The sequence below is a fragment of the Crocodylus siamensis genome, chromosome 10 (genome assembly GCF_052110815.1).
Source record: "Crocodylus siamensis isolate JL-2025a chromosome 10, ASM5211081v1, whole genome shotgun sequence".
Classification (NCBI taxonomy): Eukaryota; Metazoa; Chordata; order Crocodylia; family Crocodylidae; genus Crocodylus; species Crocodylus siamensis.
Window position 1 is genome coordinate 65,639,531 of NC_143404.1, and position 13,164 is coordinate 65,652,694.

At 41.5% G+C, this 13,164-nt stretch overlaps 1 protein-coding gene across 1 annotated transcript; it reads left to right on the top strand.

Moving 5' to 3' along the window:
* Positions 1 to 1,969: 1,969 nt before the first annotated feature.
* Positions 1,970 to 10,496, top strand: TUBB1 (tubulin beta 1 class VI). Its single transcript, XM_090020408.1, has 4 exons — positions 1,970 to 2,140; positions 5,075 to 5,183; positions 5,709 to 5,819; positions 6,941 to 10,496. Exons 1-4 carry the CDS (start codon positions 2,084 to 2,086, stop codon positions 8,065 to 8,067), a joined length of 1,404 nt encoding a protein of 467 aa, XP_089876534.1. The 5' UTR covers positions 1,970 to 2,083; the 3' UTR covers positions 8,068 to 10,496.
* The last annotated feature ends 2,668 nt before the right edge of the window (positions 10,497 to 13,164 follow it).

A 13,164-nucleotide genomic window follows, 5' to 3' on the forward strand; every position in this document is an offset into this window, starting at 1 on the left:
TACTGTGCTGGTTTTATGTATTTATTCAAAATAAGCTTCTTTTTTTTTAAACTGTCTCCTACGTTTTCCTTCAGTTTCTCCTCCTAGCCTAGTTGGAGACTAAAAAAAGGCATGGAGCTGAACTATACAAATGTACCCAATGGATGCTATCTCAGACCCTGAAAAGGGGTGCTGACTTGGGGGCATCTGGTACGCAAAGATACAGGCCTGTGTCTATCTGCAGGAAACATGCCTGTGTCACAGCTTGCTTAGCATTATGTCACTTCCTTGGAGGCACAGCCATGGCAAGGGTCCCTTGAGAATACTGTGCCGTGGGTTGCAATGGGAACAGGAGGTTGGTTTCCTCTGTATTGTTGCAGCAGATTCCACTGAGCCTCTTTTTAGCCACGTTCATCTTGGGAAGCAGTGATGTACCTGTGTTGTAAGTGGGATACGGTAGCTAACTTGTACAAATATTCAGCTAGGTAGGATTTCAAAAGTGCTTGAGCAGGTTAGGAGCTGCTGCAGTCTCATTAACTCCCATTCTTAGGGGCCTAGATCCACAAAGGAATAGGTTTTGTGATGCTAGGCTTTGCATCACTAACCCCCAGACTCCCTGCCACCCAGCGAGATTCAGGGGCCTGAGCTAGGGCCCCAGGCTTCCCACTACATGGGGAGAGTCAGGTACTTACGGATGGGGTTCCACAAAAGTCAGCACCGCTCAGAGTGGGTCTGCCTAAGCCAGTCAGTGGGAAAAACCATCAGAAGAGCCTGATCAGGGCACTGAAGGAATTTAGGCAACAGCTGATGTTGTGTGTATTGTTGTTGTGCTGGCTGTGGCTATCAACTTAACATCAAATTTCTTTACCTTCTGGAGTGTACTTGTAACAGACATGGGCAACTTTAGCTTTAAGTTATCAACTTTCAGAGCATTTTAATGGAGAATATGCAGGATGTCTGGAGAAAGAGGTCCCTTGTCTCATTCAGAACATCAGACAGTTGTTCTTTGGGAACACAGATGGTACTGGTGTTTCCAGACAGTTGCATTTCAGCCACATTTTTGCCCAGGATTTGCAACTTTGTATTGATGCATAGGGGGTCAGGGAGCAACCTACTATCAGTCAATCTGTGGAGTCCCCATTGAAGTCACTGGAAATTTTCCTTCTGACCCAAAGGTGAGATGGGAGATTTTGCAGCCAGCCTAGAGCTGATCAGACATTTTTCAGCATAACAAAGTTGCATTGACAAGTGCTGTGTCACTGAGCCAGAAGATTTTGCTTGAAACATCTCCGATCTGGCAAACTGTAGCTGAATTTAAAGCAGAGTCCCAAGCAAATCTTTAGTTTCTTGGAATATCTGTCCCACGATCAGGGACTTTGGAAGCATTGCATCCGTGGGCACAGGGTGGATGTGCCTGAAATCTAGACAGGGTTTGCTTGGAACCTAACACTGGTGGTAGCTAAAGTTAATCAAATCCAAGAGCTTTAGGAGTACTTCAGGTCCCGTTGCGCTGGAAGGGGCACTGGGAGATTCAACCTATATTGGTTTCAAGGTGATTTAGACCAAAATTAAGTGACACCCTCCCTCCACAGCCCTTGAAATTTTCCATGAGCTGGGAACTCCAGATTTTGGACTGCTGTAAAAGAGACCTCTGTTCACAAATAGATAATGATTTGTCCTGAATTTTGTTGCATCTCTAACCAGAGCAGTCTTAACAGAATAGAGCAGCATACCTTTGATATTCACATCTGAAGCCTTATTGTTTCTGAATGGACAGAGCATTATTCCACAGAGTTGCATCATTCATTGACAAACAAGTAAACTTTTCCTCCTCGCCTGCTTGCTGCCATGTATGTCTGACTTTACATCACATACAAAGTTCTTGGGACGTATTACAAGTCCATGCAGACATGCTGATGAGGGGATGAACAAAATGTAAATGTTGGATACTCCCTTTGCAGTTTGAGTGACAGCATCATCAGTATAAAAAGGAAATTACTCTAGTGGGTATAGCTGATACTGCAGTCAAGAGAGGTCTTGTTACAGTGACTGAGCGTGGAGGAACTGGAATAGGCTCTTGCTCCTGAACTTTCTAGTCTGCACAATGCGTGAAATTGTGCATCTTCAGATTGGCCAATGTGGAAACCAAGTTGGATCTAAGGTGAGGCTTGATTCCAAGTAATTGTCATTAGTAGCAACTGCTGCCAATACAGGCAGCATTATAGTGATTATATACAGACTGAAGGAAGGGGAGGAAGAGCACGACATTATTCCTAAGAAGTGTATAGCATGGGAAGTGACAGTGTGTGTAAAGGATATTACTACTTTGCAAAATTATGTAAACCTGTGCAGGAATTACTATATGCTAGTACTGCAAAGTAATCATGACAATGTTCCAGTCTAGGTATAATTTATTACCCTGGTCTACACTCAGTATAATACATAATCATGAAAGATAATGATGTTTTACTTGTCATCAAAAGAATAACTTAGCCTGGGAAAATGAGTGAGCGGTATTTTCTCCAACTGGCACAAAATGTAGTGGGAATTTAAATTTTAGAACCCCCCTGGTAAGTGGCAATTAAATATATTTTTTATATTTGCGTAACTTAGAAACAACTGCATAGAGTTATTACCAAATCAGTTAAGGTTTGACACATGATACCGGTAAATTGGATCAACTCATTTAGAAAGATACATACCTAGACACAGATATTTACTTGTATCTTCACAAAGGATGTGTGGCATAGTGCATGACCTGATATAAGACAGCTAATTGTGAGTAGGTCACAAGTCCCAAATACTGAGCATGAACACCTGGATGGACATTTTCATGATAATTACCAGTACCTATTCATTTCCATGGGCACCACAGAGCCTTGCCATTGCTTGTGACCAAAACTTATTTCCTTGTGTACAAATATAAATAATATTAAAAAGTCTGTATCATCAGTTGTGATGGGGATGGTCATTTTTATTGTGCACTTAGGCTATAGGAGAAATGTTTTGTTTTGTTTTGTTTTGTTTTTTTCTGTATGACTCTCCCAGGAATTTTTCCTCTCTAGTCTGGATCTGTCAAAAATAATTTGGAACAATTAAATACAAAAGATGTCTAGCAGTAGATTGAGAAAATAAATAGGTTCATGCTGTGTTTCATGTTCACTCAAAGTTCCTGTTGACTGCCCTCGCTTGAGATGTAGACTGTAAGTGAACAAGGATTACGAGGTTGGGCCCAGAGGAAATATTTTCTGGAAACCAATGTGGCTTTTAAAAGGCTTGTTCAGTTTACAGTTTCTCTCCTGTTAACTTAGGAGCTTTTCTCTGTAAGCTGCTGCTCTCCAAAGTGCTCACCTGGTATAATTTCCCAGCTGTCAGCACTGGAAACACGGTATTTGTAAACTTAAAATTAAGTCGTGCTAAGGGAAGGAGACCTTTAAAATTAAAATAGCTTGCTCATTACAGTGGGAGGGCGTGACTGCAGAAATACTCCTGCAATGAACTGCCTAGATAAGAAATTCTAGGGCTGGATGTAAAAATGGGAGTCTAGATAAGCATTTTGTTTTTCTGTATGTTCCTGCTGTATAAATAATGCATCTGAGTATGTTGCCTTTTGCATGACGCTTGCAAGGGAAGTCATGATCCAAAAGCAAAACTTTGGGTGCAAACACTCAAATGTTTGGAGTTTTACTACTAATGCTTTATTGCTAAGCATTGAATATGATGCAGTAAGAGCAACTAATCAGAAAAGAATGAAAGTGCAATTTTGACATCTTGACTGCTTCTTCTGTCTGCATAGAGACTTCAGGATTTCTGTGCTAGATGTTCATTAGAGCAGCCCTAATTTTCAGAAAAGGCTAAACCACACATGGTTACCTGGTGTGTATGTACAGCAACTGCACCTTTACATATCTAACTGGTCATGCTTCAGTGGCGCTGAGCGATGCCTTCTATACCTAATAAAAAGCAATCTGCACAGGTAACCCTGTCTGAGTCTGAATTGCCTCTCCAAAGACCTGCTAGTGCAGGCCAATCTCAAAAAGCCACGGTGTGGTCCAAAATTTATAATGGACGAATTGAGTCTTTTGCTGTTTTACTGGTAGCAGGAGATAATTTAAACAAATGGTCTTTTTAACTGTTTGTGTGGTGGGTGTTGTTTTAGTTTCTCCCCGGGTTGCAGTGTTTAAAAGTGGAAATGAAAAAGGATTTAGGATCATTGGAAAGTAGGTCATCCAGTCTAGGCACCTCCTCCCTCTTCCCCCTCCCCAGCCCTTCCTCAAGGCTGGATCGTCCCTGACTAAACCAACCTAGCCAAGTGTCAGTCTAAACTACTCTTGCAAACTTCCAAAGATGGAGACCTCACAACTTTTCTAGGTAGCTTGTGTCAGTGCTTGGCCACCTCCTTCATAGTCAGGAAGTTCCTCCAAATCTCCAACCTAAATTTCCCCTCCTGAAACTTGTGGCCATTGTGTCTAGCTCTGTTCCCTGTGGCCACAGAGAAAAACCTGTTTCCATTTTGTCTGTAATCATCCTTCAGGTATTTGAACACTGTTTTCAAATCCTACCTCAGTCTTCTCTTCTCCAAACCAAATAACTCTATTTCATTTAGCCTTTTCCCATAAGTCTTGCCTCTCAGGTACTAATCATTTTTGTTGCTCTGAACTGGACTCTTTTCAACCTGTCAATGTCCTTCTTGAAGTGTAGGGTCCCAAACTGAATATAATCCTCCAGGTGAGGCCTCACCAGTGCTGACGAGATTAGAAGAATCACTTCCCTTGATTTGCACGTGAGGCTCCTATTGATACAAACCAGTATACTGCTGGCTGCCTTTGCAACAAGAGCACACTGTTGGTTCATATTCAGCTTATGGTCTACTATAGTCCTCTGGTCTGTCTCTGCAGTTCTGCAGCCAAGCTAGTCATTCTCCAGTCTGATTTGTACATACACTTACTCCGTCCCAAGCACTTGTCCTTTTTGAATCTCATATGGTTGACTGCAGACCATTTCTCCAGTCTACCCAAGTCATTTTGGCCAGTTATTTATTTTGAGAAAAGTAATATAAATATGATGATATGTGTATCATTGTTCTCTCTTCCAGTTCTGGGAAGTGATAAGCGATGAGCATGGAATTGATATCTCTGGAAACTACCATGGGGATTCTTCAGTGCAGTTGGAAAGAATTAATGTGTACTTCAATGAAGCTGTTTGTAAGTGCTCATCATCTTCATTGGAGTTAGGAGGGGTGGGGTGACAACTGATTACGAAGTAAATACTGAACGGTTAAAATAAAAGGGCAGGCAGGAGGATTTTCAAAAGCAGCAGAGCACTTAACTACATTGACTTTGAATGACAACTGCACTGCTTTATTGCACTTGTGATTTTGCAAATACTGCCCTGTACCTTTTCTCTTCCCCTTATTGTGCAAATCTGTTCTTACAAGTAAAATGTCCCCCTGAAATATGTCTCTGTTTTCTGAGTGCAAACTTAGGCCCAGTGAAGGTTCCCTGAGGATTTTGTGGTTTGTTCTGATGTCTTGTTAATCTTCTGTAATGATTCGAGTGAATTTAAATTCGGTAGCTTGGGTTACATTTAGATCCATTTTATTTTTGTTTCACCCTTCTTCTATAACATGCTGAATTAAATTCTTGGTCTGAGGGGCAGCTGATGTAAAAGGAGCAGGATTTTGCTAGGCTGCCTGCCAGCTTACGCTCACATATTTTCCTTTGTTGTAGCCCATAGGTATGTGCCCCGTTCTGTCTTGGTGGATCTGGAACCTGGAACTATGGATAGCGTACGGTCTAGCAAAATAGGCCCTCTCTTTCGACCTGACAATTTTATCCATGGTATGTACTGTGCGCTGTTAATAAAAATATACAAGTAAATACGAAGTGGCAGGGATGCTGCTAAACCCAGATTAGGTTCCCTAAAATCTTAATTGTTGTTTGTAAAGCATCCTTAAATAAATCAAAAACTAGTAGTTCTTCATCCAGGATTCTGCAAGGGTGTTGAGACAGATTACAATACTTAAAGGCCTTGTCTACAATATTAATAGTATTGTTAAAACAAATATTTTTTTAATTCTGATTTTATCTTTTAAGTCCTTTTTATTTAAATTAATTGAAATGAATAATCGCTTTTGCTTATACACAGTTTAATGTCAGCTAACGTAATGCTGCAGTGTTCTGACTGCAGAATGTCTTTGGGAATGTTAAAATACAAAAAAAAATTGGTATTTAAATAAAAATGTTTCATTGAATTGTCTCCACTGTCTTATCAAATTTTATAAAACCTGATTTATACAAACTAAACTTTAGATATCTTCAGGTGTGAGTATCTCTTTATTTTCCTATCCAATAAACCCATCTTATTTGCTGAAACTTCCAAAATCCAGGCAGAATTTTTTTTAACACCAGGAAGCCACACTGTTTCAGTCCACATAAAAAAAATTAAAATTACAATGACCATGAAAAGTTAGAGAGAGGACTTCTCGGTTTTTTTTTACAGTTAATTTCAAAGACTAATCTGATTTAGTGATACTAGATAGTGACTTTGAGTGTATCAGAAGAACTTCATATTAGATCATACTAATACTGAAAATGGTAGTAAACTTGTATAATAATAGGAATTTAGTGAGCAAATTCAGAACTATACATTAAAAGTTGAAAAAAATACTATTGCTTTTTTCCAAATGTGGATATTTGGATCTTTGTTCTCTTTTCATAACTGTGTTCACAAAAAAGGTGAGCACTTTCATGCCATGGGGAAATTTTGCATACATTACTTATTACTAATGGGAACAATTACATTTTTTGAGCAATTTTCCGCCATGTTTTGGGATAGTTATGAGATCCTTTCCTCAGACAGTATTTGTGTCTACATTTGATTACCATGTAGCAATATTCTTATTGTTATTTACATTTGCCATGGCAACTTTATAAATGGTTTTCTGTAATTATGCTTACAGGTAACTCAGGTGCTGGCAACAATTGGGCTAAGGGCCACTATACAGAAGGAGCTGAGCTGATTGAGAACGTGATGGATGTGGTCAGGAATGAGTGTGAGAGCTGTGACTGTCTGCAGGGGTTTCAGCTCATCCATTCTCTTGGAGGAGGCACAGGATCTGGTATGGGCACACTCCTCATCAACAAAATCAAAGAAGAATACCCTGACAGGATTATGAACACCTTCAGCATAGTGCCTTCACCCAAAGTTTCAGATACAGTTGTAGAGCCATATAATGCCATACTGTCCATCCACCAATTGATAGAGAACACAGATGAAACTTTTTGTATCGACAACGAAGCTCTGTATGACATATGCTTTAGAACCCTGAAGCTCCCCAGTCCCACTTACGGTGATCTTAACCATCTCGTTTCCCTGACCATGAGCGGCCTCACCACCTCTCTCCGTTTTCCTGGTCAGCTCAATGCAGATCTGAGGAAGCTGGCTGTAAACATGGTCCCTTTCCCTCGCCTACACTTCTTTATGCCTGGATTTGCTCCGCTGACGGCCCGGGGCAGCCAACAATACAGAACTCTTTCAGTGCCGGAGCTTACCCAACAAATGTTTGATGCACGGAACATGATGGCAGCCTGTGACCCTCGTCATGGACGATACTTGACTGTAGCATGCATCTATAGAGGACGAATGTCTACCAGAGAAGTGGATGAAGAGTTGCTGGCTATCCAGACTAAGAATAGTAGCTACTTTGTGGAATGGATTCCTAACAATGTAAAAGTGGCAGTGTGTGACGTACCTCCACGTGGCCTGAAGATGGCAGCCACCTTTATAGGCAACAACACAGCTATACAGGAACTTTTCAGGAGAGTTTCTGAACAGTTCTCAGCTATGTTCAGAAGGAAAGCATTTCTCCATTGGTATACTGGTGAAGGCATGGATGAAATGGAGTTTTCTGAAGCGGAAGGCAACACCAATGATTTAGTTTCTGAGTACCAACAATACCAGGATGCCACAGCTGATGTACAGGAATATGAAGAGGTTGAAGTGCAATATGAAGAGGCAGAAGTGAAAACTAGCCAAAAACAGGAAGCAGTAATAGTAACATCAGAAAACTATCCAACAGCAGTCTGAATCCTGATCTTATATAAAGCACCAACAATTCCTATCCATGCAGCTGAAAGAACTCTTGCAAACTTATCTATTTCTATATTAAACCAAAATAGCATAAACCACATTGATTTTCACTTTGAAATGAACCACTATGTTTTAGCTTTCTAAATAATTGCTGGTACTAAAACTTTCCTGAAAAGAACCTGGAGGGCAAGTTGTAGTGTGTCAGGCTTGCTCAAAAACTTACTTGATTTAAAAATATCGTAGATTCTGAATCTAACATAGTGTGTTGTGTGCATCTTTGGAGTGGCAGTGACAACTCATGAACTTGAGTGTTGACATCATAAGCTCTAATTGTTATATTGTTTATTTATTTTAAGGTAAATGTGGACATAGGTGTTTTTTGTTCAGAAATTTCTGAGCTTTTTTAAAGCCATCTTGTGGACCCATCAGGCTATGAAAGCACATGTCTTTGCCATGCACCCCAAGGAGCTATTTGAGTCAGCTGGTACAGAAAGAAAGTTTACAATGCCTTTTAGGACAATTGCTTGCAGAGTGAAAGGGGAACACCCCTGTTTATGCCTCTCTGTGTGTGTATGCCTTTTTTCATATAATGGAGGAGCTTTTGGTTTCACAATCTCTTCTGGATTTCAGTTTTTAATTTCAAAGTTTAGCTTGGTTTATATTAGTAGATTTGTGAGCACTATTTAGGAGTGGTCTTCGGTGGGGGGGGGTTTCCCATATTTAAATGCATGTTGCTTTTTCTTCCTTTTTGGTCCAGTGATAGATAGTCGCATGCAGCTGGTTTGAAATGTTAAGCCAAACGTACAGGTCAGTAGTTTATTATATTCAGGATTCAGCTAGAAGCAACAATGCCTCACCTCCAGGGGGAAAAAACATTGCTAGGCAACTGTGTTTTTGCATCTCTCCAACTAACACTATTATCTATTTATATTTATAATAGCTACCACTATGGTGTCTAGATATTTTCTAAACCATCCTCACATTTTTATTTTAAAAAGTGGACCGTTTCAGTCCACTAAATTTTACTAACTTGAATAGGCTTTTGTTAAAATGTTTTTTGCCTTGTCTATTAAGTGTTTCATTAAAGGAGAGGTATCTTAAACATTTATTTCTCATAAGTTACAGACAAATCTGAGCTTATTTTATGATATACACTATTTAAAATAAAGTCAAGACAAAATTGTTGGCTTTTATTTTTCATAATTTCAAGCTATAATATTGCCACTGGCTAAGGGTTAAAAGATTTTTTTCCCCCTAGCATATAATGTAAATGTAAATTGTTACTGTGCCTAAGGAAAGTCAAGTCAAGTCTGTCTGGAGGCCACTGTGACCATTGGGGCACCTTAGATGCTGTAACAACCTTCCTAGGTTAATTGAGTTGCTTTTCAGCATTGGTGATTCTTCAGGCAGAATGACCTGGCAGCATGCATCTCCTCTCCAGGTATGGATGGCTGTGGCTTGCAGTGACAAGTCTTGTTTGTAGTCCTGCTGGGTATCCACACACCCTCCTCACTCAGGCTAGCCTGGGTAGGGGTGTCAGTTTAGTCACAGACAACTTGAGCCTAGAACAGGCTGTATTGGTTTACATGGTACCAGATAGACCAAGAGGTCTGACCCGACAGGTGTCTAAGGAAAGGCCCTTTAAATATCAGATACAACTGAATATTAGAACCAACTGATATAACCATACCTCTGTTTTCTTACTGATGTCAATGTACCTACTATACCTATCTAAAACCAAAGGATGCACAGCTGGTCCAAAACACAGATGTAATGGGTAAGAGCTACCACTATTTTGCTAAATTCAAAGCCTTTTGTAAGCACTTGCATTCCAAATAATCACTAGGTTATGTGTCCATTTTATATTAGACCATTAGTAGCTAAAATACAAAATTAACTCTGGCAGCAGGGAACTAGAACCCAGGACTCCCCCGCCTAAGGGAGAGCCATAATCCATGGACTACAGCATCACATTCCCTTAGGTGCATTTCCTTCTGACCTTCTAAATTTTATATGCTTAGTTATCCAATAGGCCAGAAGATCCAGGGGGAATTTGACAAAGTGGAGCATTTAGCTTGCTTAACACATATGAGAGGAAGACCAGAAAGTCAAGTCCAGGTCCTTCTGTAGTAGGTTAGCTGTACACTAGATTGATGGGTTACAGTAGTTAAAAAACCCAAACAACTACGTGTTTGTGATCTGTTTTACATAAGAAACCTGAACTTTGTAACTGCCTTAAAAACTTGTTATTGTTTTCTTACCTTATTTATACTTTTAAAGCTTTATTTTTTGTATGCAGTTTTTGATTTTTTTTTTCTCTGCAAGTTGATTAAATTGCAGGGGAAGACAGAACCTGCATACTTAGTTGTGGTTTGCTTGCCATCCTGTTCATCATGCTCAGTGCTTTAGTCATGGAAATAAACGTATTCTGTGACCCTAAATGACTAAATATTAACAATGTGTCATAGCTCTCATGTCCTGTTACTAAATGATTAACTTTGAAGACTCCTGCAACAAAGAGATAAATAACAAGTATGAAAGCCTCAGTGACACTGAATTATTTTAAGATGCTGCTGCAGCAGCATGAAAGCTGAATGTTCTGTTTAGCCCATACAAGCTCACAGCTATTTATACTTTCCTACCACAATTTGGCACTAGGTATAATCACAATGAACTCAGAAACTCTGAGTGTTTAGTGTCTTCTTCACTTGAATAAAGGCATCATCACATGTGCTGACCATACTCTCCACAATCGATAGGAAAGTCACACTCGAGTTGTGGAGATCTCTTGGTCTGTGCTAGTGCCTATCCCCTCACACCGCTGCTTCCAGCACTTAATTTATGAGCACTTTAGTTGAGCCACAGGGAGGATGACTCTAACACTTGAACTTATGGGACATATTTCATAGATTTCATAGACATTAGGGCTGGAAGGGACCCTGGAAGATCATCGAGTCCAGCCCCGCCCACAGGGCAGGAAGTCAGCTGGGGTCATAGCATCCCAGCAAGATAAGATAAGCATCCAATTTGCTTTTGAAGGTGTTCAGTGTAGGTGCTTGAACCACCACCTATGGCAGGCTGCTCCAGACCTTGGGGGTTTGGACAGTAAAGAATTTCTTTCTTATGTCCAGCCTGAAATGGTCTTGTAGTAGTTTATGACCGTTTGACCTTGTTATCCTTTGGGGCACTCTGGTGAACAAACGTTCCCCCAGATCCTGGTGGTCGCCCCTGTTAAACTTGCAGATGGCCATCAGATCACCCCTGAGCCTGCGCTTTTCCAGGCTAAAGAGCCCCATGGCTCTCAGCCTGTTGTCATAAGGTCTGTTTTCCTGACCTCTGATCATGTGTGTGGCTCTTCTCTGGATTCTCTCAAGCCTCTTCACATCCTTTTTGAATTGTGGAGCCCAAGACTGGAGGCAGCACTCCCACTGCAGCCTCACCGAGGCCAAGTACAAGGGGAGAATGACGTCCCGGGATTTGCTTGAGAAGCATCTATGGATGCAAGCCAGCATTTTGGTCGCTTTACTAGCCACAGCATCGCATATAGTCCCTCCTGTTGTTCTGCTCTTAGATCAATGCCGTGGACACAGTACTGTAGGTTTAATCACTACGCTATTAAGGTCACACAGGCCTTGTCCACATAAATGTAGATGTTTGGCTCCCCAGGAACACCTAGCAGCAGGACACCTCATGCTGCTGCTAGCTGTCCCTGGAGAACACCTGTGCCACATGCAATATGGCACATGGCAGGTTACCCTGGGTGGGGAAAGGGAGGCTGGGGCCAGCACTGGGCTGGCCCAGAAGCCTTACCTGGGGGCCCCTCTGGGACTGCAGCAGCGGCAATACTGCTGCTTGGAGCCTGGCTGGCAGCTGGAGCATGGCTGTGGCTGGCTATGCTCTGGTTTTGAGCTAAAGAAATGCTCAAAGCAGCGCTCAGCTTTTCTGTGCAGTGGGCCAGATGGGCAGCATCTAGTCTCTGTATGGGCCAGAGAACTCAATCCCCTGCCTGGGACAGGCCCAGTAGGGCCCCATCTGGCTGTGTGCAGTGTGGCTGGAGGCAGCTGCTGGAGAAAGGGGTTCATTCCAGCCCTGCTGGGGTGGGGGAAGAGGAAGGCAGCATGATTTAGGCCTAGCCCTAAGGGGGTGGGAGAGAAAGGGGTGTACATTGACTCTAAACCAGCTGTGTAGGGGGGAGCCTGGCCCAGCCCAGACCTGGCTGGGTTGTGGGGAGGGTTGTGGCCCAACTTCAACCTTGATAGCAGTTTGGGAACTTGGCAGTGGGGAAGGATAGCGATATTAACTGCTCCTGCTCCCCTACCCTAAGATTTCCTAAGCCCTCTGGGCCATATTTAAGCAACCGTGCTCTAGAGAAAGAAGTTATGTAGCCACAGTGGTCCTGGAATTATGCACAAGGCCAAGATTTTTTAGAGCAATAACTTTTATTGGATCAACTTCGTAGTTTGGGTAGACAGGCTTTCATATGCATTTTTCTTCAAGAGACCTGAAGACCTGCTGCTTACAGTAAAAAAAAAGTCTACCAACTTAAGGAAACTGATACCCGAGGAAGAATGTCTTGCATTTGAAAGCTTCTCTAACTGTAATCGCAACTGCGAAGTTAGTTTGGTTAAAGATATCACCCTAAGAAATCCTTGCCTTTAAAGAAAGCCTATTAATACCAAACCCAGAAATACGAACTGTTATTACTAATGAACTTCCTCCCAAACCTCCTTGAACAGCCCCAAAACACCACAATTTAAAAGCTACCTCACCCCAACCCGATATTCAAATGTTAGCTTACAAAGATTGGGAAGTGAGGTTTACCAATGCCTCAGGATTGGAAATATCACAATTAATATTCCAGCCAGCAAGTCAGTGTTTCTTGCAATTCTTGTAATATTAAGAAGTTAAAAGCTTTTAGGCAGATACAGTTCAAGTTGACTGTGTGCAAGTTTTGTGGCGGCACATTCCTTCCCACAGCCCAGTTATGGCTGGACTATTATATTCTGCAAAACCAGTTGGTCTGAACACAGGACACCCTTCTGCTAACCAAATGCCCTGAGTATTAGTCAGCAATGCCAGGGTTGTTCTTGTGCT